Source organism: Lytechinus variegatus, chromosome 4 (genome assembly GCF_018143015.1).
Source record: "Lytechinus variegatus isolate NC3 chromosome 4, Lvar_3.0, whole genome shotgun sequence".
In the NCBI taxonomy this organism is placed as follows: Eukaryota; Metazoa; Echinodermata; class Echinoidea; order Temnopleuroida; family Toxopneustidae; genus Lytechinus; species Lytechinus variegatus.
The window spans coordinates 61402101-61427642 of NC_054743.1; the positions used below are offsets into that span (position 1 = coordinate 61402101).

A 25542-nucleotide genomic window follows, 5' to 3' on the forward strand; every position below is an offset into this window, starting at 1 on the left:
TCCAAGAATAAATATCTGGAGCATCGAAACCAAGAAAACTAACTTTATCAACCCCATCCTGATCTTATACAGCTTTTAAAATGCAGGTTAAGTACTAGATTCGTAAGTTCTATTAAACATGATTAAAATGCAGTTGCTTCCTCGTTTACATTTTACGGTTTCTTCGGTCCATCTAGCAGGAGCGAACTGTGATAATGTTTGCTGTTAATGAACCTATTGTAATTCGTGTCATAAACATTCATACAAGTCTAAACAATAACGCAAAGTAAATTTTGGGTTCTTTTTTAATTCAGGGTGCTGTGCAAATAATGCGGATGGGTCTTTCAGTATGTTGTATGCAAAGTCAACAATCCACACAGTATGTGTCGCAATGCGCAAGCATTCGCAACGGGAACCTATTCAATTCAATTTCTCATGCCAATAAAAACCTCATACAATATGCAATTTCATGAGGAAATTAATTCAATCCAATTCAACATTTATTTCCAAAGGTAAAAAACAGTAGTACATTTATAGAAGTTACAATGGAGGAAGCAACTATATTGGTTTCATTTTTTTCTTGTTTCAGCTCTTCAGTATAGGCCTACACTTATCGTTTATCTTTTTACTTTCCTCTTTTCTTTTCTTTTTCTTTCTTCTTTCTTTCTTTCTTCTTTATTTCTTTCTTCCGTCCTTTCTTACTTCATTTCCTTCCGTTCTTTTCTTTGTTTATTCCTTATTTTCTTCCTTCCTTTTTCTTTCTTCCTCTTTCTTTTTAGGGGGGGGGCGTACTGTCCCCCACCTGAAATCTAGGGGGACGCCCCCCCTCCCCGTCCGCCGCCTATGTACTTGATTATGTAACTAAATCATACATGAGATGCACTTTTATCAAACGTATTAAAAAGATAATCTTTATTCTAAATGTCTTTGTCTTCTTACCGAATATTTATTTTCTGCCCTATTTAACTTGATATATATATATAAGTATATAATTGAGTGAAGAGAACAAATCAAGGTTCCACAGAGCTGCCTGCCCTCTTGGAAAAATTGGTGATGACGAAAATTGTCTCTGCCGGGATTTCAACCAGGGCCCAAGCTTGGAACGGTGCTGCCTTAAACACTAGACCACAAAGACGGGTTAGCTAGTGGCAAGGGCGACCCCTATTCGACTGGTAATAGATACCAATTTTAAATTTCCTTTGACGGGTGTAGGTGGGTTTTAAACAATGGCAAACCGCCATGCCCCCATCTGGATCAAAGTTATTGCTTAGATGAAGTACAATTCATATACAAATGTGAAAATTATACATGAACAACAGCCTTGGCAACTTTTGTATTTAAATATGTGAAAGAAAGGAATGAAGAGGACAATGGTAGGCGTAGCTTAAATCAAGGTTCCCCAGAGCTACCTTCCCTATTGGAAAAATTGGTGATACCGAAAAAAATGTCTCTGCCGGGAATCGAACCCGGGCCCCAAGCTTGGGGCCCCCACCCGACAAAAGAAATTAAGAATTGAAATAGTGTCGAAAATCTGTTTATCTGACGGTCAGTCGATTCGGGGTCGCCCTAGCCACTAACCCGTCTTTGTTGTCTAGTGTTTAAGGCACCAGCGTGCTGGTGCCGCGGCGTTCCAAGCTGTGGGCCCGGGTTCGATTCCCTGCAGAGACATTTTTCGGCATCACCATTTTTTTTCAAAAGGGCAGGTAGCTCTGAGAAACCTTGATTTAAGCTACGCCTACCATTCTTCTCTTCTGTTTGTTTCTGTTTGTGGTAACTCCCGTAGGAAATCGGCAGGACAGCATTTTGATGGGTAAACGCCAAGCTGGTATATAAGCAATTACCTATGAAACATTTTACGTCTAAGTTAATCAGTCATAGTGGCTGAAGTTATAGATGACAGATACCACACTTTTTTTATCGAAGTGGAGACAATGGCAGAGTTGGAATTCGAACTCACAACCTTGCGATTATGAGTCCAATGCTCTAACCAATGGACCATGCGACCCTCTTCATTCATTTCTTTCATATATTTAACAAGTTTAAATACAAGAGTTGCCAAGGCTGTTGTATATGTATAATTTTTCACATATGAATAGATCAAGAATAATTAAACGAACAATAAACAATGAAATTAAGAACAAATAAATCAAGAAAAAATAAATAAAAAGAAAAATGAAAATGTTAGGAGATAATCCATGCCATACTCCATGGATTTTGTTTGTCATAAGCAAAAAACAAACAAAGAAACCATCCAAACTTTAATAAGTAGAAGTGAACCAGTAAGAATGCAATTTAAAAAAAACTCCCTAATAAAGATCAGCATCGAGTAATGGAACGGCGTCTGTTCCTTTAAAAAGATACAATGTAAAGGGCTATTTCATAATGACGTCTGAATTATCTATAAATATAAGTAAGCATTTTATCTTACGTATATGAAATACTTATATTCATATTTCAATATTAAACCAGCTCGGCACATCACGAAATATCATTATATAAGTACAGGTTGCATTGGTAACTTAAGAAATAACACAATATAAATACATTCTTGCGTAGTTCATTGATTTTTAATTGTCTACAGTCTAGGACTATTGCGATAACAGCATAATCCTTGTGGAGTACAAACCAAATCAAAGCGATCATAATTTGACTGTGTATATTTTGCAACCGATTTAAACTACTGAGTAAACACAACGGTAAGCAAGACACCATATAACCTTACGAAATATAGGATGGATATTTAAACTGAGTATAAAACTTGACGAAATATAGAATGGATAAATATATTTAAACTGAGTATAAACTTAATAAACATAATTACAATGTGTTCCCTTATGATCACGATTTGGAATATGATTAATACGATTTAAGTTAATGTATTTGTATTAAAAATAAACAGGTGCTAGATTTTAAAGGTCAACTCCACCCCAGAAAACTTTTGATTTGAATCAACGGAGAAAAAGCAAACAAGCATAATGCCGATAATTTCATTAAAATCGGAAGTAAAATAAGAAAGTTATGACATTTTTAAGTTTCCCTTATTTTTTTCAGAATACAGTTGGGATCCACAATCTAGAGATATGCAATGAGAGAATAGATGTCAAGCTCTCACATTTTCTTGTTGTTCTTATTGTTTGAATTTTACAATGTTTCAATTTTTAAAGATTTTAAATAATGACCAACTTGACTGAACCGTAAAGTGTTTAAACAATGGTAACTACACACGTTCGGGGAGGAATAGAATATTGTTTCACAAGACAAAGAGCGAAAAATAATAATTTTTCATATTTCAGATAATAAAGTACAAAACAAAAGTGAATAAATGATGTCATCACTCCCCTCATTTGCATACACAACAGGATGGGCAGATAATTGTTTTGTAAAATTAAGCGAAAATTAAAGATGTCATAGCTTTCTTATTTTACATGTACATCTGATGTTGATGAAATTTTCAGTATTTTGCTTCTTGGATTTTTCTCTTTTATCAAAATCAACTTTCTGTGGGGGGGACTTGTCCTTTAACAGTCATGTTACATGTATTTTCCATCGATTGAAATATATACAAAAGTTAGCATAGCAGGTCATTATGGATTAGAAAAAATGAAAGATATGTATATACATGCGTATGTACAAAGGTAATTATGCACAGCGTGATTACGACAAAATGAATCCAAATCTCGAATTTTAGTGAAAACGATTTTATATCTTTTAACCCAACTAAAACGTTGCATATTTCTAACGAAGCAATGGTGTGTTGATAGTTGGATAGGCTTTGTCATACAATTCCCCAAAATGTTCTGTAATATGATTGGTCAAAATGGTATCACATGATATTCAGAGAATCGCACTATTCCATCCAAAACGCACTATCCTGCACTCTGACGTCATATACCAAAAGTGCTATCCCGCACTCTGACGTCAGACATGTCAGAGTGCAGGATAGTGCGAGGTCTGGATTTATCTAGAATTATCTAGAATTTAGATAAAATATAGCATTTGGGGCAACTCAGTAACAAGGGGGTTGTATACGACAAACAATACACGCATTCTTGTTCATAAATAATGAACTCTGTTCTCGACTCGCCAAAAGGATATACCGCACTCGGTCCTGCAGACCTCGGTGCGGTATATCCATTGGGTCTTCAGGCACATCGTTCATTATTTGATTCTGCATGCAGCCGCTTACGTGCATTAATTGTATAGTGCGTCCCAGAAAAAACGAAACCGAGATTTAGCGATGATTTATCATAATTTTATCACAAATAAAATAGACAAATGGCCTACCAATGTAAAGCTTAGAATCTCCTCTTTCATCTGATATTACTTAGGTTATTTCTTATTCACGCATGAGTGAGCAACAACAATTTGAAGAGGGGATACCAAAAAGTCATTTGGCGGGTTGTATCTGGCTTTCAAAAGGAAAACCACATTTTTCAAAAGTTCAATATCTGATTTTTAATTTGATACCTCAATTACAGAAAATGGTCAAGAAATAACAAAGTTCTGGTTATTTGAAATAAGGCTTGAATTTCAATAAATTAAATGAAGACGTTTTACAGGCTAGCGTTCAAACTCACTCGGCACTCCGTTTTGCTGACGATCAGCCATGCATTGAGTCTTTTGTTAACCATGCGATAGCTTCTGTGGGAAACCGGTGAAAACAGTTTATTCAATGAAATTATATTATTCAAGCCTTAATATATATAATATCGTACGATAGCATCCACTTTGCAGTCGCTTTCTGCAACGTACAGAATATATTTAACATATTAGAGGTCATTGTCGAAAGTTGGTGAACCGGGTCAGTACATCGTCTTAAAATTCGCGCCGGACAAAATTGCAAATATTTCGTTTGTCCAGAGTCCTGTGCCGGCCGCGCAGAAACGCTGTTATCCTAACATAGAGCTAACAGTAAAGCCTAGTCACATCTTTCGGATTATTGAGTCAAAACATACATTTCAACGTGTAGGTAATGCATTGTATTATTAGGGATCACTGCCAGATTGCCAATTGTAACGAGGCCTCTGTAAACGCACCCTCAGCGCTAACAACGTTTCTGTGCGGTCAGTACAGGACGACAATGCTTTGATTCACCAATTCTCGACAAAGGATGCTTTGTTAAGGGCTTGCTGACAAAAGATTTTCAGCGTTATAGAAAGCGTCTGCGATCTGATTGCTCAAATGCCTTTGATACCATATTGGGCAACGAAAAATTGTACACAGTCTTGAAGTCCACTAATATCTAGTAGATATCGATAACAACTAGAACGTGATGATTTTTAAGAAGGATAATTAGCCAACAATCCATCAATATCTGGTGTTTTATCATTAATCCGATGAATATAGGGGTGTTTTCTATAAGATTATCAATTTAAAGAGAGATTAAGTAGGGACAAATGGGGTACCCATTACCATCTCTAGTAGATCCATGCCATTTGAATACCAAACTTCTATCCCCATGCTATCGCGAATTTGGCAGTGTCATATTACAGAGTCTCGTTTTACATCTGGGCCAGGAACCTCCTAGGCCCGAATTCACAAAGGTGGTTTCTGCAGAAACCATGGTTTCAACCGTGGGTTTAGCTGATTTTGGTATTCACAAAGGTGGTTTCAAATGAAACCATGGTTTCAACCGTGGGTTTTCGGCATGATTTTGAGTCAACTGTTTTAGGTGGTTTCAAACCGTGGGTTTTAGGAAAACCATGGTTTTTGGCACATTGACCAATCACAGAACAGTATTTCGGTACATTGCTGAGCATGAGCTAGCTAGCTGAGCAAGTGCATAGACGACGATAAATAGCTTTGCACGAAATGAAGAGGAGCGAAGCGCTTAATATCGGTATTTGCCGAGCTTTGAGAACATCGTAAGTAATTTACCATTTTATAGCGACAATTAATATTTTTTCTACGTCTGCATGTATTTGTTTGTGAAGAAATATTATAACTAATGCTGTAAATGCATGGAAAGTTAAGAGCGGAACGGTGTTCTTGGGATGAAAAAGCATTATCGCAAGTTTTTTTTTCAGTCCCACGCGTGACGGTGAAGTTTTGTGTCCTGTCAAAATATAACGAAGAGCTGTCCCACCGAATCGCTCAGGATCAGGAGAAGGCATTGTGATATTATCTTGCTGCATAGCGATAACACGACAAAGTCGCCAAAGTAGTCATACTTTCAACTATAATTGTGCAAAATTCAAGAAAATTTTGTTCTTAATTAATTTGTACCTTATCTTAGTAGTCTAATTAAAGTAACTGCACAAAATTGCAGAATTAATAACTAACATCATAAAATATTGCCTTGGTTAAAGTTTTAGTGAATGGGAAAACACTAAACCGTGTCTACCTTAGATCCTGTCTCCAAGTAGTCTAGTGATCACAAAAATTATTTTTCAAAATTCACTTATTCAGATCCAACTTGAGAAATGTAGTAGATCGATCTAGCCTTGCACCACTTGAGGACTCTGATATTTTGATTTTTTTCATCATGAAGCCCTAGCCAAAGTTAGACACGCTAGTCTAGGCCCTGGCCTTGGGTAGGCCCTAGGGCTGTGTCAGTGTGTGTCGAAGCTGGTAAACAATTAATGATGGAATCCCCTTCAATATCCACATCACTGCAAATTGGTTAAATACACTAAATTTAAGTTTTATACCATTTTTACACATATAATAAGAGGAATAAATATTCTTATAGGGCCTAAATAATCAGATCGATCTGGTGGCCTTTTTTTTGCAAAATCTTCCCATCCCTTGCTGTGCACTGCGTAAAACAATAGGCTTGACTCGCTTTGTTTACATGATGTAGCTACAATACGATGAGCTACGTTATGAAGCACCGTTCTGTAGAACAATTAATTGAATGGATTATTTTAACAAATCACCCCAAATGATAATAAGAATTTACATTTTGGTTGGAAATCTGGCAGGTTTGAAGAGATGTTGAATTATGTTTCATGTCCATTAGATTTAAAACTTAATTTAATGTATCTATCTGTGCTTTGTTTATTTCCGCAGTAAATTTTTGAATGGATGAAAACATCTTACAACATGCACAGGCTGTCCTGAGAGACTATTAAAGGAGGATTGTTAGAGAGGTATGTTCATTTTTGTTGTTTCTATGTGGACTATTGTCTATTTTCTAAATTTTTTCTTTGTCACCGTCTAAAACTTTTTTATCATAAAATTTGTTGTCATGATAAAGAACCACTTATTTTGATCAATTTCAATCTTGGTTGATGTACACAACTGACAGTGACTGAATTGATCTAAATTCCATGTCACATGGTCATAGAGTATAATGCCTAAATGTCAAATATTTGTAGATCCAGTTGATCAATTTAAATTTAACTTTATGAGAATGGCGATCTGATTAGGTTGTGGGCAAAAAAGTCAACTAACCAAATGTATGCAGATTTAAAAGGTAGGCCTATTAATTTTGACAGTACGCAGTAAAGGTAGTTAAGAATACATTTTTTTTTCAATATTTTTCTTTTGCTTCTCATTCTAATTCAATAGGAATATGCCAACAAGAACTGCAATTAGGAGTCGTTGACAGGAGGAAACTTTAAAAAGAGACCACACACTACCTTATCAACATTTTTTAAGATGATCTGAGCCTGAAGAGGGACAAAGGGCCTAGTGATAGACTACCTTTCTGCAAGTATTGACAATTCTGCTTTTGTATGGTGTAAGTATTTTTTTAATAAGAAAGTTATATGACAATAACATCTCATGACAAGCCTAGTGTATTTCAAGTATTAGTGATATTCTTGTAAGAAGGAAGACTCAATGTAAAAAGTGATAATAAATTTTGGCAACTGCCTGTTTTTAATTTACAATGAACTGTGCATATGATAATACAATCAGAAATGTAAATTAGAACTATATTTTTTGTCATCCATTGTGGACAGATTCTTCCAAAATCCCTAATTTACATTAAAGAAAAAAATTTGAGAGGTTGCATCATTATCTTGGTTATTTGAAAAAAGTATTGCATCGGCTATGCTCAATGTATGTTTGTCACACAAATGTTTATGGGATACGGATAGGTTTAGCCTTTAGACCAGTAAAGTGATTTTTGAAGGATTCCATATGGGAACCAGTCTTTTTTTCAAATCTTACAATGTAAAGACAATAGAATAGTTACATTTTGTTTTCTCTTTGTCATCTTAAAAAAACGAAAATAAAAACGCAGAGTAAGATGCAACTTCTGGCATTATATCTTCATTTACAGGATAATTTCAAGGAATACGTGGTGATGAGGCATCAGTGTTGCAATCATCTGTGAGACTTGATCAAAGATGTTTCACAAGCCATAGCAAGAAAAAAGAGGTTTTGTGAGAACTTCAACAACCAGAGATGAGATTGAGACTACCCAACAACAACTGTATGAGTGATCGATGGGACCCATGTCTATACAAGAATTCCTGGAGGGAAACAAGCCTTGTACTTTCTTGAAGGGCAAGTCCACCCCAACAAAAAGTTTCTTTGATATAATAGAGAAAAGTCCAATGAGCATAACACTGAAAATTTCATCAAAATTTGATGTAAAATGAGAGTGTTGACATTTTGAAGTTTCGCTTATTTTCACAAAACAGATATATGCACATCCTGGTCAGTATGCAAATGAGTGACAAAGTGACGTTCTCCACTCAGTGTTTCTTTTTGTAATATACTAGTATCATGATTTTTTCCCCCTCAGTTTCCCCCTCATAATGTGTATAAAGTACAGGTGTAATATGGTTTGATTTCTCCCTGAAACTTTTGTAAAAAGCCATTGTGGCAACCTATACTCAATTCGATGAAGAGTTTTCTCATAATTCTGTAAAGAATCAAGCATTATAATATATTTCTACAGAAGAAAGAGTGAGTGTGTGACATAGACTTGTTTGCATATCACCTGTTTTACCACTTGATTAATTAATTTCTTATTTTACATCCTATTTTGACGTTTTCAGTGTCATGCATGTTTTATTCAGCTCTATTCCATTCACATAAACTTTTTTTTTGTACAGTGGACTTGCTCTAGAACAGGTATTTTTTGTAATGTACAAGTAAGAATTTCATTATTTATTTATGTCTTTTTAACACTTTTTTTACAGGGGTGGGGGAGGGGTTGAATCAATCTCCCTTGAGATCTCTGCCAATGATCACATTAACGCCTTGATAATTGGTATGAAAATAGTGGGGGATGTCATGTGCAATGCTGTTTGGTTAATTTTTCCGAAATCGTCAAATCTCTTACATTAATTAATTATGCTAATTTGTGCATAAATCATACTTTTATACCATTGCTAACAATCAAAATGAAAAAAAATCCTAGATTGAAAATGATTTTTTTATGTATTTTATTGTTTTATGAATTTCTTATGTATATCTTTGTTTTTCAAACTTGTTTTTTGCCAAAATTATAGCAGAACATTTTTTTGAAGCATAATTATGCTGAAATCAAGTAATTTCACCTGTGAAAGTAAAAATAATCATGTCCATATGAAGAAGATGAGAAAATTCAACATTGACTTTGTACACAAAATCACGTTTTGGAGCAATTTTGGGTCTGACATGCACTTATGTAAATTTTCCAACAGCATGCCCATGCATCGTAAATTTGATCTCAAAAGATGTAGAATGGTCGTAAAATTTCGCACAGCGGAATGGTTGTGGAATATGTTGAGGGAGGGGGTTTATTCACCCTACCCCCACCATAGTTCTATGCCCCCCCCCCCCGGGGGGTTTTACATGTAGGGTTAAAAGAGCACATTATTACTAAGAATTTCACATGAATACAAGTATTTGAAATGAACTTTTATCAGATTTAGTTTCTTTCAGACTACATGTATCTTCAATTATTTTTTCATTAAAAAAACGCTATTTAATCAGGACGCATCAAATGCAAATTCCTCATTTACTTTTCATGTGAAATATTCTCACATAATTTAAATTGTCTATTTCAAATGCTTAAGATTAAAACTTTGATAGCTCACAGAAAGTTTATTGCATGCCCCAAAATATGCGTATGTGTCCATGGGGGTCATCAATTCTAATTGCTCTTTCTTTGTTTTTGCATCAGTTGTGTTTACACTTTGTACAGATAACCATTGGGGATTAAATACCATATGCATGTCCCAGAGGATAATAAGGTCAAAAGATCATAAAGCATACACTTTAGATTGATTGTGATATCAGGCGAGACTGGTGGATCACCTTGTTTTTTGTTGAAATGTATTCTTTTCAAGTGTCCCCAGGGCAACAGCCTAGCTAGGGCAACCAGGTAGCCTTATGAGTAGAGCTCAACTCTGGCAAACAGGAAAACACTAGCTTGGCCTGGCACATGCACATTTAGGGAGCATGAATGAAACAAATTAAAAGGGCAATTAATGCATTTTCTTGGAAAAAAATACAATTTCAATTGACCCCAAAGGATAACCTGATGGCCTAGTTTGGGAAACCAGGTAGCCTAACAAGTAGAGCTCGACTCGGGCAACCAGAAAAATACCAGTTAATAATTAATAATAATTATTCATTTGGGCCATTATTGTATTGTAATACAAGAATGATGTGGCAATATATCAAAACTTAGACCTTATTATTTCACAAATGTTTGTAATTTTGCAATGTTTTTAAAATGCCAATTGATTATTAGATTTTCAGTGTGTTATATTTTATGTAATTTCCTGGTGTGATTTTCCAAGGTGCAAGATGGTTTCATGCAAATTTAATAAAGATATACAGAAATGATAAAAGAGTAGTCTTTTGCCCTTTTTTCTGATTTGGACGAAATAATCATGAAGATGATCAAGATGACTTTGGTGGTGATGAGGATGATGGTGTTGGTGCTGCTGATGGTGACAAGTGTGGTGGTGGTTATACATGTAATGGTGGTGACGATGTTGGTGGTGATGATAATGAGGTTGATGACAATAAAGATGATGGCAATGGTGATGTTAGTGTTGATGATGGTAATGTTGATGACGATAGTAATGATCATCCCCTTTCATCTTCATCACTCCTCTTATTTATATGTATCCCTCTCATCTACATCTCTCCTCTAATCATCTCCCTTATCATCTGTGTTCATCTCTCATCTCCATCCTCAGTTCCCTCCATCCCTCATCTCCATCACCCTCATCACCTTCATTCCTCCCATTATCTCCATCACCCTTATCAACTCTATTCCTCTCATTTCCATCCCTCTCAACATCTCCATTTTCTCATATCTCCATTCATCTCAGGAAAATGCATATACACAAGATAGAATTCAACAGTAAAAATACTTGTTTTGAAATATAATATCCCTCTGTGAAGTGGGTTTTATTATTTGCCATATGAAGTTGAATAATTACATAGTAAACACTATACTTAACCAAATTTGCATTTTTGAAAGAGAAACTGAAAGTTTCATGGACATTTTCAGTGGATATAAAAGTTTTCAGTAAAATAACATTTTTCAAAAATTCCAGGGGGGCAACTGCTGCATAGAGCCATGCTTTTGAACATTTTGGGGGCCGGGATTATATCGTCCCAAGCTGGCCCCCATGTATATTTTCCTTTAATACATTTTTGGGGCCGTGGCAAAACGCCCGACCCCCCCCCCCCCTGCAGCGCCTGTGCATGTGTACTATACATGCAATTTTAGCCTGAATGATGAATCGAACATCTACAAGTCAAGAAATTGAAGCCTATTACCACTTAAAACCAAGCTACACACCATATGGAAAATAAATATATTTATTTCAAAAAAGTAGAAGGGCAGATCCTACGATGCAAAGCTTCATCTAATTTTGTCTGAAGGAGAGCAGCAATAGACATTCTTCTTTGATCGATGAATTAACAGGCTTAGTCCTACAAGTCGTTGGAGTAAACTCAGCCAAGCTCGGCTCTTTGGCTGTACATGCACACTTCCATGATTGGGGATATCTTCGGGTCTGAAGCGCCCCGGCAGCTACGGGGGCCGAGCTACTAATATTGCGATGAAAAGCACCCGAATCTTTAATCCGTTTTTCGCTACTCACGATCAGAGAGAAAGTTGACAAACCTCAACAAATCAGGCATCTACACTAAGTTTTAGAGTCTATCTTCTGCGACAAAAGTGAAGAAAATAAATTATGATCACAAAATTAAGTCGGTTGTTGAGCGGGGTCCCGGGGCCGAGTCGATCACCAAATACAGTACAGCAGCAATACATCTGTACCTGGGAATCGCAAGATAATAGTAGCTAGAAGCGCATAAAATTACACCTTTTTCATTTTTTATATTTAAACGAAAGAAAGTTGTAGTAATTGAAGAATCAGACCGTATTGCCACTTATGCCAGTGCTAGCTGTAGAATGCAAGTTTTCAATGAAACTGAGCATGCTCAGTACGCGCTAAAAAGGGGAAATCCCTGGTTTTGAGGTAAAACCCATGGTTTAAACCATGGTTTCATTTGAGTCCACTGTTGAAACCATGGTTTCATTTGAGACCACTGTTGAAACCATGGTTTCATTTGAGACCACTGTTGAAACCGTGAGTTTTAGAAACCATCGTTTGTGAATACCAAATTTTAGAAACCATAGTTTTTCAAAAACCATGGTTTCTAAAACCCACGGTTTCTAAAAACCATGGGTTCAAACGAAACCACCTTTGTGAATTCGGGCCCTAGAGTTTCATCACGGATACGATTCATCACATTACGCTTCAGTCGAACGTCACCGACGAAATAATGCATCAAACCGGCAAAATCTCTGATCTTACTACAAAAGAGATATTATCGATCGGTCTGCATTTCATCAACATTATCTGTCCAACAAGTTGCCAGCTCTGACAACTTTCCTTGATTTTGATTGGCTAAAAATTTTGTTACTATGGTAATTGTCGGATAAAAATTCTGAAAAGTCCATTCGTGAAACGCAGCTCTGGAGTCGGCTGCGCCTGTGTTACTATGACTTTACATTTCCAATCCTTTTTATTAATGCTTTTCTACGTGAGGAGTGAAGGAAACCTGAAGACAAAAAGTGGTCAATAAGTAGATTTCGTAAGTACAGAAGTCTTGTTATGAATTATTCTTAAAAATTATTTGCTATTATAAAAGAATCTTAGGATCTTGAAAAATGTATTAATGGGAAGGGGTGGGTACTTTTTTTCCAGTTTTGCTCTCAACAAAACAATTCTACGTGTGACAAGCTGTGGTCTCTTTACCGCGATGAAATTGAACAAGCAATACATGGGAACTGTGCGTTGTTTAGACAAATGATCCAATACATTTAATATGAATGTACATTCACCAAAAATGAAAATATTAATCGTTTCTACTGCCTTCTTTCACACTATTCACATGTTGCTGGAACAAATTATATTATGGGAGCAAAAGTGGGGTTGCTATAGGTTGGATTTAATTTCTCCACCCCTCCAACTTGGATACCATCCTCTGTTTTGAATTTCACGGGATACTTGCGTCTGTAAGAGATCCAAACGCAAACGATAGGAATGCAAATTCCAGCAGCAAGGATCCCCGCTACGACCACGCACCATATACCGATGTATTTCTTATCGGGATGAAATTCTTGTTCATTAGTCGGTTTGGAATACGACCCGTCTGGTGTAGTAAGATTGGTAGATGGTTCACCTAGTCTTGTCGGATTGGTGGATGATTGGTCTTGGGTAGTTGGTTCGATAGGCTCTGGTATAAAGCGGATTGACAAGGAAGCGAAATTCGACAGATCTCCTTCATTCCCTGCCTCATCCCACGCCCTTATTGCGAAGTTGTACACAATACCTTGCCCTCTTTCTGGAAGGGTGACGGTGATGGTTTCAGTAAGCCCTGATGGTTTGATGTTTTCGAGGTTCCCGTAGACGAGTTGATCACTTGTAACTTCATGACAACTGCCAAAGTTGTTTTGGAGGTCAGAGATATTGGTAGAATAGCGGAGCTCGTATCTGGATGCTTTTGAGATAATAATGCAAAATATGTATGATCAATGTTGTTACTTATGTTGTTACTTAAGGATTTTCCCTGTTTCCATTTTATCACCCGGAAAATGGTCATTGTTTTTCTTACTTTTCACAAAACACGATAATAAATTATTGTAGCTATTGTCGAGCTCCTAAACTTTCTTTTTTTAAGGCTAAAGCTTAAGATCAATGATGTAATTTTTGTATGATGATTAATTCTTGAATGTAAATAAACTAGGTTATACCTTGTAACATAACTATTTTAAATGTAGAAGAAATTATTATATTGCATACCCTGTGGCTTAAAATTGAAAGTTATCGGGGAAGTTCATGCAACATAAGTCCAGTTCCTTGATTTTTTGTTGTCTAACCAATATTTAGAAATCCAGATGATGGCATGAAACATGACCTAGGGCCATGTTTTATATACAAGTTTGCTATCAGCCTATTAAATTCAATGATTTCAGATACGAAAAGGATCCAAGAATTCTTGGTGTATACAATACCAACTTGCTATATATTGTACATGCAAGTAGTTTGTGCACAATGATAGGCCCATCGTAAATACTGTTTTATACTACAGTATCAATCTGTGATCATTTTCTAGTCTACATAATGTTTTTAATCATGCTGAAATTAGAAAGATAACAAAATGTATATAGTTCATGCAGTTAAACATAAGATCTGAGGTTAGATTCCTTATGCCCACATCTCGTGAATTCTATAGCGTGAATGTGACACCTTAGGCATGAATATCTGTTCGTAAAGTTACTAAAAAAACAGGTAATATATTCTGGTTCTCAATATTATTATAACCTTGCCTAGTTCGAGCTGCCTTCCAGCACTCAGTGCATCAAGTTGTTTGTTTGTTTGTTTGTTGTTGTGTTTTCACTTGGTCACGCTTATTAAAGCGGAGTACTCTATCCCGGGTTAATTAAGCGCTGTATAATTGTAGTAGTAATAGAAGTATCAAATCCGGAAGCTTTTTTACCCGTTCCTTGGTCTAGGTCATCTCCTACAGCAGTCCAGCTGAGTGTCACTGTGCTGTTATCGTATGAGAATGAGGTATACACCAGGTCATGGATACGGGACGGTGGCAGGATGTCTGGAGCTTCAGGGTCGTAGCCTTCGACCTTGAAGACACCTCCTGATGCTGTACGCATGAAAGATGGTGCCGCTGCCGGAACGGAATCGCTAGAGTCAGCTGACCTCCTCTCTATGAATTTCAAACATAAATTATTAAGAGGCATGATTTTATTTTTAATTACGTTCTCTTTAGCCCGTATTCTGACGTCTGACTTGACTTAGTTCATGGTCTCATTCTCTGCAAAAAGTATGGACAGCCAAAATTGTTGAAATCCTGTCAATATTGTATTTTGGATATATTTAGTTGCTCTTCATGAGGATATAATGGCGAAGAAAAATAATTCAGTTATTATTCCCACATAGTTATGAATGATCCAAGTAACAGATGAACTGATATATCAAACCTGTACTGCTAAATATTTCTGTCGCAATTGGCTTCCATAGTTAAAACCGCAACTTTGGACCAGAATTTGAATTAAACCCCGAGTTCAAAATATGGACCAATGTGCCAAATAAATAGGAAAATTGAAATTTCACGTTGCCATACTCGTCCATTATGTCAGATGAGGATACGCGTCTATTTATCATGTCTGTGATATTTTAGATTAATAAACAATCAGAAAAGGGCTTTCAAAAAAGTATTCCCTATCAAGATTTCATCATGTCCTCTTTAGTTAATATGTCTACAGAAATGTGGCTTCGAGGGAATATCGAAGATTTGTCACCAAATCGAGTTTAAGACACACTAGAAACCCCATATTTGTACATGCAGTTAAAGTAAATTCCACTATATTTTTTATTATTTAATTGTTAAATTTCCATTTCAAATCTGGATTTTTTTACCCCAACTTTACCAACTCAAAGAGCTGTGCGCGCGCATCTGCGTGTGCGTTTTTGCTTTATTTTCGTTTAATGTTCATGTGTTGTTGATAATTTTTGCTTATCATGCATATCTCAATAATTAAGTGCCTTGTCCCACACACACACACACACATACACACACACACACATATATATATATATATATATATAAAAACTTGATTCCAAAAGAGGAAAATCCACTTTTGACCAAAATTGAGTTTGGATATGAATATCTAACCTGGGAATCAAATGCACCATGCACCATTCCGTTTTTGAAAAAAAAGTAGGAGGTTGGTAAGAACTGATAGCAAATTTGAGTTTAATTCCTAAAGGAATTATTTGTAATTCCTAAATCAACTCCCGGGTCATTAAAAATGTGTTATTTCAATACTTTAAATAAATTCATGCATTCAAATTTTTGGTACACGTTGTTGTTGTTACGAGTTGACAACATCTCTGAAAATTTTGATGATAATTACAAAATTTAACTATTATCATCGATTTTTTTTTATTTAGCTCAATTGAGAATAAAACATCGAAGAGAAGATAAAACAAATATCGCTATTATTCAAACAAAATACTTTCTTTGGCAAATCAAGACGCCTTGCGTTTATTTCTATTGCATAAACATGAAGTAAAATTTTGGTGTTACATATATTAAAAAGTAAACAGGCCACCCTCTGTGAAATATTGCCGAAAGCCAAATATACAAACCTCTCCATGATCCTCCTTCTACATCAATGTATCCTAGAACATTGACCTTGACATCATGTCTACCATTATTTCGGAAATCCGTGAAGCATCCTGAATATGCTCCGTCATCTTTCATAAGGTCGCAACCTGCAGTGATAAAACAAATTTGATTGGACTTTGTTATATTTCTGATATAATTTCTCAAAAAGCAGGAAATGTTGAATATACATGTATATTCGGATGGGAATATTAAACACTTTACTATTTCAATTCAATTCATTTCCAACAGAACAAAGTAAAATGGTCGAAAATAATTTCAATGAACTTATATAACAATATGAATAGGCATGTACAATATATGATGTTTTTTCCATAAGGAAAACAAAACAAAGTATAATAAAGAATAGCAGATTATTTTTAACATTTTAAAGATCTGATAAAATGGAGGAATTCACTATGAAATAGAATAAACAGTGCTTGTAGTGTGTGGAATCCTCTGAATAATTATTGTAGAATAATCACCTACGAAGACGGACACAGAGGTGAAAGAACAGAGAACAGCAGAACAAAAACATGAAAAACAAAGAACAAGAAAAAGTTGTAACACACACGAGGGACATGAAAATACAAGGGAAAATATATAACGAAAGATGACAGAGCAGGATTTCAACGGGCGGATTAAAAAAGTAAAAAAGGGCATGAAATGGTGAATTTAATGATGTGTCATATGTTATTTCATGTTTATTTCTCACATACACTTACACATATTGTGACAGAGATGGAACTTCATACACACATAATAACCCGGTTACACGGGCCTAATTACAACTGGCAGGCAAAAAATATTTATTTGATCCAACCCATTCCCAATGTTTGAATTTTATATTGCTGATTGACAAAAATTAATGAACATGATTGGCAATGTATCTACTGAAGTTCCTTTTTTCCAAATTGGGAAGATATATCACCACTTTGGAAATATTTTTTTTACTGGCAGAAGAATTAGGGCCATTTGGCTGTCTCAAGTGATAAATTTGATCCTGTCAGGTGTAGTCTTCATAAATGCCCATTTATTTTTAAAATGGGCCGGTCGAGGTACCCTTTTCTGGTCAGATATGGAATGCCAGATTTATATCCTGTCCACTGGTAGTAAACATTCAACTCTCGAATTTCATCCTTGTTTTTTTTATGATTTTTTTAAGTGCCACTTTAACACGCGAGTCTACGGGGTACTGTTGAAGGCCCGTGATCCACCAGACTGGCTGGACCTGAACTGTATATCAAATCTCTCTCCGTGTTGTTATTTTCAGAGTCAAAGAACACCCTTCAAAAATATGATTATTCAAAGTTGTGGAAATGATGACCTGTATTATTTAAGAAAATAATTTTCGAAGGGGAATGAAACCCTATGAACAAGTGGGCTTGTCTGGAAAGAGAAAAATCAAATAAGATAAAAGAAAGTTTGAGAAAAATCGGACAAATAATGAGAAAGTAGTGAGCATTCTAATATTGCGATCACTAATGCTATGGAAAACCTACCATTCGCAATGCGAAACGGTTATACTTCGTAATTCCAAAAAACGTAAATTGCCTATACCTCGATGTTCGTTAATCCGAAAACGTAAAAGGGTTCGTTAATCCGAACATTTGTAGCGTTATTCCGAAGGTTCGATATTCCGAAAACGAAATAAGGTTCGATGTACGATGTTCCGAAGGTTCGTTGTTCCGAAGGTTCGCTGATCCGAAAACGAAATAAGGTTCGTTGTTCCGAATGTTCGTTAGTCTGAAAACGAATTAAGTTTCGTTAACCATTTCATTTTCGGACAAAAGAACCTTCGAAACAACGAACCTTATTTCGTTTTCGGACTAACGAACCTTCGGAATTACGAACCTTCGGATATACGAACCTTCGGAATAACGAACCTTCGGAATAACGACGCTTCGGAATTACGAATGTTTGCGATGCGAAACATGTGTGATGTCACATGTGAACAACTTTCCCTTTCATGGACTATAAAATTCCCCAAAAATGTCTCTTTTCGCTATTTCTTATGGTGATACAAACTCTTTATCCATAATATATTCTTTAAAAACCTGTATGAAAAGCCCTCCTATACAAAGAATTCATGATCTTCTGATAGATGTGATAAAAGAGGCATTTTAAGTGAAATATATATAAAAGCAATAGGAAAGTTGTTCACATGTGGTATCACACATTTTTGTCGCATTGCCAATGGTAGGGATCTACATAACTATAATAATCTAAACTTCAAATTCTCATAACTTTCTTATATTCATTCAATTTTTCTCAAACTTTCGTTGATCTGTTTCTTTGATTTTTCTGTTTTCACACAAGCTATCTTGTTCCAAAGATTCAATTATCCTTTAAGTTTCTTTTTAAAAGAACTGAGGGATAAGCTATTAATGATATCTTCAATAAGAGAATTCTAGAATCTCGGGCCATCATACATCAATGTTTTTTGCTAACAATGTTCTACAAAGAGGAAGATGATAGTCGTTAGACTGTCTCAGAGGGTATTACCGGTATTGTGATGGCCAGTAGGCCTATTTATAATTGATATTTTTTCTGTTTTTTGTGTTTTTTTTATTAATAGAGTACTTATAAAGCCATTCGCGAATTCAATCAATTTGTCATCAGTATTTTGAGGACAATATGTTTTCCAACTTCTTAAAAAATTTACATATATATAAATATATATAATATACAACATATACCTTGACTTACCCGAACCGTTGTCGAAAAGAGATAATGTCGTGGAAGACGATTCTGATGAAACGATAGCTGTGACAGTAGCATTGAGCACCGGTAAATAATCTTGTTCAACCTTTACATAAATTGCTAGAGCAGGTTTGCTAGAATGATCCACATTCTATATTTAACGACAGATGAATACAAAAAAGATAAAATGGAATATAGCAAAAGTAAAAAGAACGCAAAGAAACAATATCCTACTGTCATTCATATGCTAAAATAATATCATTCTTAAAAAAAATTATAAATAAATCATAATGATACACCATGTGCGGGATCCACTTAAAAGGAGGAATTGAAATATATTTTTGTACATTTTGAGTACAAACATCAAATTTAAGTACATGCGCGAGCTCATCAAAAAAAACTTCTTTAATTGCGAATATGTATTTATTATTTTCAACTCATTTCTTGCTGTTTTTCTTTTATATTGTTATATCAAATATTTATTATGACTACACCTTTCAATGATTAAGCGACAACACCGGGCACACATCATTAAGTTGTCAAGAATATTAATGGAACTTTTTTTCGTACAAAAAAATAATACTCCAAATGTAAATTTTTGAACATTTTTTTAACTTGTGTGACATTGTATGGTTAAGTTTAAAACATCAGAAACCAGAAATTTGGAAAACTTACATTATTTTGACTTTCATTTGCCTCTGTATTACAAAGTTAAACCCTTATACTGCGGTCACATTCCCTCTACGGCGGCCGCATGGCGGGTCGAAAACAGCCGTTTTATTCATTTTAATTCAAACCACCTTTATGTAGCTGGTACACAAAAAATGTTAAAACGACTGTTTTTTGACTGGCCGTACGGCCGCCTTAGAGGGAAAGTGACTGCGCCATAATTCGTACTTACAAGGGATCCCAAGAGAACCTTCACTGTAACGGGGGAGTATTTTGTAGATTGCTGAGATGTCACTGATACACTTGCATGTTCAACATGAGTTATGCCGCTGATTCTTATGTGCCATAAACCAGTCTTTTGGAAAGATAGATATTGAATATTGCCATTATTGATATCAATCGAAAACGATTATAAAACAAATTGAGACTCCGGATGGAATTTGTAATTCAATTTGAGTTTCATGAAAAGAGAAGATAAAGGGAAGTGATTGAAAAACAACAAGTTCTATAAATTCGGATACGTAAGTCATGAAAGTCTCAATGTAGTTTTTTGGTGATCGGTAATTTGGCATTGCTGCTTCAAAATGAGAGGTTTATTACACATTTCGTAATTTCTCCATTTTATGAAGGCATACTTTGTCAATGAAAATATTTTTGGCACGAAATAATTCAGAGTTCACAAAAAGAAAAGCAACGTCATGGTTATTGAGAATGAATTAAGTAGTAAGTTTACGAATGAAACGTTTATCTTTAGTTTCCTTTATTCGGCCATGCTGGCCTTCATGGTCTCATATATTAAGGAATGGGTAGAGTTATCAACTTTAATAATCAATAAAAGGAAACTAATCTATTATTCTGTTATTTTCCAAGTATATTTTAACTATGAGTACCTTCAAACATCACAACATCTATACATGCACGCACACACACACGCATCACCACCACCCACCACACACACACCCACACACGTATATATCATACAGTGCGTCCAACAAAAAACGAAACCGAGATTTAGCGATGATTTATCACCACTTATTCATAAATAAAGCTTATATAAATCTTAATCACCTATCATTGGAAAGCATAGAGTCTCCTCTTTCATCTGGTACAACATAAAAGATTTTTCATTCATGCATGAGTTAGTAAAAACAATTTGAAGAAAGGATACCAAAAAAAGCATTTGGCGGGGTATCTGAATTTCAAAATGAGAATCAGATACTCAAAAATCTGCTTTTTAAATCAATGCCTCAATCACAAAAAAAGTTTTCCCTTTTCGAAACAATGCTTGTATTTCCATAATTTCATAAAACAAACGTATTTCGAGGGTTTCCTACCGGAGCTATCGCATGGTTAACAAAGGACTTATGCATGGCTGACCGTCAACAAAACGGAGTGTCGAGGAAGTCTGAAGCTACCCTTAAAAACCTCTTCATTTTATGAAATTATTGAAATTCAAGCCTTATTTCAAATAAAAAGAACTTCGTCACTTCTTGACCATTTTCTGTGATTGAGGTATCGAATTTAAAGAGCAGATATTGAACATTTCACAAATGTGAATTTCATTTTGATACCGCCCGCCAAGTGACTTTTTGGTATCATCTCTTCGATTTGATTTTGCTCACTTATGGGTGAATAATTAATGATCTAAGATATTTCAAATTAAGAAAGAGACTCCACACTTTCCAATGATACGTCATTGTTCTATTGTATTATGATTAAGTTATGATAAATCTCGGTTAAGTTTTTTTTTATGTGGGACGCACTGTATAAACGGTGTATACTTTTCCCCAAAACGAAACCAAGATTGGGTGATGAATTATCATAACTTAATCACAAATAAAATCAGGTGCGGCTTTAGGTGAGGCTTTGGAGACTGTAGCCCGCCCCCCCCCCCCAAAAAAAAAAATCGAAAACAAAGAAAAAAAACATATATGTCGGCTCTGTATGTGTATAAATGTATTGATGAAAACAATATTCCATTCATATCGTCAAGTGGTCTAAAATCAAAGTTTTTCTATTTAAATTCGCAAATTTTCTCGCTCGGTCGCTAAACGCTCTTTCGCAAAATAACATCTAAATCCAGAATACATTAATGCTTTTTTAAAGTGGCGTGTATAGGAAGTCAATGGTTTCCTACAATATAGTATACTGCCTTGCAAGCTTTTTTCAAATCAACCTCCCTATATATTTCACCCGCCACGAACATAACAATATTAATGCCATAAATTTGAAGTTTGAACTCTAAACCTGACCGTTTTTCGTCAAAAGCGCTCAGAATTGTTGTCATTCCTTAGGGTTTTTTTCTTACAGAATGGCTCTGTAACTATATACTATTTGATTAAGGCTAACCCCTGGTGGGGCCTGGTGCCCTTGTGCTTGCTGCCCACTTCACCGACAATTTAAGGGGCAGGCCCGTTCAGCTAAGTACTTACAGGAGCTTTAGCAATTAAGGGCACCAGCCCCCATAGGAGGCCAGTCAGACCAGCGTGTGATGACAGAGAGTGTACCTTAAATGCATACAAAACCAATATTATTTATTTTAAAATGTACATAATTATACAGAGTTATAGATTTAGTTGTGAAGGTATTAAAGGTTGGAAAAATAGGATGGTGTACTTTATGTGTGTCATGTGATTTAATGGAACGAAGTGACTGAGGAAGTTGATTCCACAACTTGGCCGCAGCATTTGAGAAGGACCTATCCCCCCCCCCCCAAGAATGTCGAGTACGACGAATCAGAAGCAAATTGTCACATCCAGATCTTAAAATACGAGTTGGATTGTAGGGATGTAGAGTAACTTTCATATATTGTGGCAACATCCACAATTGTATTTATATGATAATTTTGATGGCTTTTAAAGCGCTTTCTGATGTTTTTCCAAACACTTTTTGGAATGGATTCATAGATTTATCTCCTTTTTTGGCATTATTGGGCAGGGCAAATAAATTTGTTTACCCGGATGCTTGCCTCATCCCCAATATGTTCATGACGATCGCCCTCCGCCCCATAATAGAAGCAACATGTATAAGATTTGACTCCATTCTATACAATAGTTTATTGGGTAGAATTTTGTGTTCATTGGGTCATAGTCTTTTACAGAGAATGAATATTACTTCAATATGGATTTACCTGCGCCTGAGGTAGAGTAATCGTCACGATCTTGTCTCCTCTATAATATCTGGGATCGGTATGGTCAATCTGAGTACCGTCTGGACCAGTAACTTCAACCAGTATTGAATTACTCCCTGTCCACTCTACTGTGATTATCGTGTTATTACCAAGGGCGTCATCGATGACCACCGGAAAAACATGGAATCCAGGATTGGATTTGATGGTTATTTCGGAGTTCAAGATCTGAATGAATAACAAATTAAAGCATTCAACCTGATTTAAAATCCTTCGAACTTTCGTTTCATTGAGTACTTATTCAAATTTAATGTGCAAGAAGAGGTACATATGGAAGCTTAAAAGTGCCACCGAGATGTTGAGATAATTATCTCGGGAGTCGACATCTTGATAGAAAAAGATAAGATGACGAGATCCCAGATCTCATCATGTCGACATCTTTTAGAAGAGATGATGAGATGACAAGATCCCGAATCTCATCATGTCAACATCTTTTAGAAGAGATGATGAGATGACAAGATCCCGGATCTCATCATGTCAACATCTTTTAGAAGAGATGATGAGATGAAAAGATCCCGGATCTCATCATGTTGACATCTTGTAGAAGAGATGATGAGATGACAAGATCCCGGAACTCATCATGTCAACATCTTTTAGAAGAGATGATGAGATGACGAGATCTCAGATCTCATCATGTTGACATCTTGAAGAAGAGATGATTAGATGACATGATCATGGATCGAAGATCTTGTCATCTGACCATCTCTTCTAAAAGATGACGACATGACGAGATCCGGGATCTTGTCATCTCATCATCTCTTCTAAAAGATGTCAACATGATGAGATCCGGGATCTTGTCATCTCATCATCTCTTTTGAAAGATGTTGACATGATGAGATCCGGGATCTTGTCATCTCATCATCTCTTCTGAAAGATGTTGACATGATGAGATCCGGGATCTTGTCATCTCATCATCTCTTCTAAAAGATGTCGACATGATGAGATCCAGGATCTCGTCATCTTATCTATTGCTATCAAGATGTCGACTTCCCAAGATAATTATCTCAACATCTCGGTGGCACTTTTAAGCTTCCATACGGATCTCATCATGTTGACATCTTGTAGAAGAGATGATGAGAGGACAAGATCCCGGATCTCATCATGTCAACATCTTTTGGAAGAGATGATGAGATGACAAGATCCCGGATCTCATCATGTTGACATCTTTTAGAAGAGATGTTGAGATGACAAGATCCCGGATCTCATCATGTCAACATCTTTTAGAAGAGATGATGAGATGACAAGATCTCGGATCTCATCATGTTGACATCGTTTAGAAGAGATGATGAGATGACAAGATCCTGGATCTCATCATGTTGACATCTTGTAGAAGAGATGATGAGAAGACAAGATCCCGGATCTCATCATGTCAACATCTTTTGGAAGAGATGATGAGATGACAAGATCCCGGATCTCATCATGTTGACATCTTTTAGAAGAGATGTTGAGATGACAAGATCCCGGATCTCATCATGTCAACATCTTTTAGAAGAGATGATGAGATGACAAGATCTCGGATCTCATCATGTTGACATTGTTTAGAAGAGATGATGAGATGACAAGATCCTGGATCTCATCATGTTGACATCTTGTAGAAGAGATGATGAGATGACAAGATCCCGGATCTCATCATGTTGACATCTTTTAGAAGAGATGTTGAGATGACAAGATTCCGGGATCTCGTCATGTCGTCATCTTTTAGTAGAGATGATGAGATGACAAGATCTCGAATCTCGTCATGTCGACATCTTTTAGAAGAAATGGTCAGATGACAAGATCTTTGATCCATGATCATGTCATCTAATCATCTCTTCTACAAGATGTCGACATGACGAGATCCGAGATCTTGTCATCTCATCATCTCTACTAAAAGATGACGACATGACGAGATCCCGGGATCTTGTCATCTCAACATCTCTTCTTAAAGATGTAGACATGACGAGATCCAAGATCTTGTCATCTCATCATCTCTTCTAAAAGATGTTGACATGATGAGATCCGGGATCTTGTCATCTCATCATCTCTTCTAAAAGATGTTGACATGATGAGATCCGGGATCTCTTCATCTCATCATCTCTTCTACAAGATGTTGACATGATGAGATCCGGGAACTTGTCATCTCATCATCTCTTCTACAAGATGTCGACATGATGAGATCCGGGATCTTGTCATCTCATCATCTCTTCTAAAAGATGTTGACATGATGAGATCCGGGATCTCTTCATCTCATCATCTCTTCTACAAGATGTTGACATGATGAGATCCGGGAACTTGTCATCTCATCATCTCTTCTACAAGATGTCGACATGATGAGATCCGGGATCTTGTCATCTCATCATCTCTTCTACAAGATGTCAACATGATGAGATCCGGGATCTTGTCATCTCATCATCTCTTCTACA

At 35.9% G+C, this 25542-nt stretch overlaps 2 protein-coding genes and 1 long non-coding RNA gene across 3 annotated transcripts in view; 1 reads left to right on the forward strand and 2 right to left on the reverse strand.

The window, feature by feature from the left end:
* The first annotated feature begins 5747 nt into the window (after positions 1-5747).
* On the forward strand, positions 5748-7570 carry LOC121412783. Its single transcript, XR_005969673.1, has 3 exons — positions 5748-5843; positions 6991-7070; positions 7492-7570. It is a non-coding gene; the product is annotated as an uncharacterized LOC121412783 (long non-coding RNA).
* Positions 7571-12968: 5398 nt separating this feature from the next.
* Positions 12969-23300, reverse strand: LOC121412784 (calcium-activated chloride channel regulator 1-like). The gene is made up of 6 exons (XM_041605551.1): positions 23084-23300; positions 20186-20308; positions 19291-19435; positions 16566-16691; positions 14896-15120; positions 12969-13896 (listed from the first exon to the last, which is right to left on the reverse strand). Exons 4-6 carry the CDS (start codon positions 16678-16680, stop codon positions 13304-13306), a joined length of 933 nt encoding a protein of 310 aa, XP_041461485.1. The 5' UTR covers positions 16681-16691; positions 19291-19435; positions 20186-20308; positions 23084-23300; the 3' UTR covers positions 12969-13303.
* Positions 18656-25542, reverse strand: part of LOC121413139 (calcium-activated chloride channel regulator 1-like) — a 29746-nt gene continuing 22859 nt past the window's right edge. Inside the window, exons 5-7 of the mRNA XM_041605902.1 lie at positions 23084-23308; positions 19291-19435; positions 18656-18678 (exon numbers count right to left, since the gene is read on the reverse strand). Coding sequence (XP_041461836.1) covers positions 18656-18678; positions 19291-19435; positions 23084-23308 — 393 coding nt within the window. The remainder of the gene's footprint in view (positions 18679-19290; positions 19436-23083; positions 23309-25542) is intronic.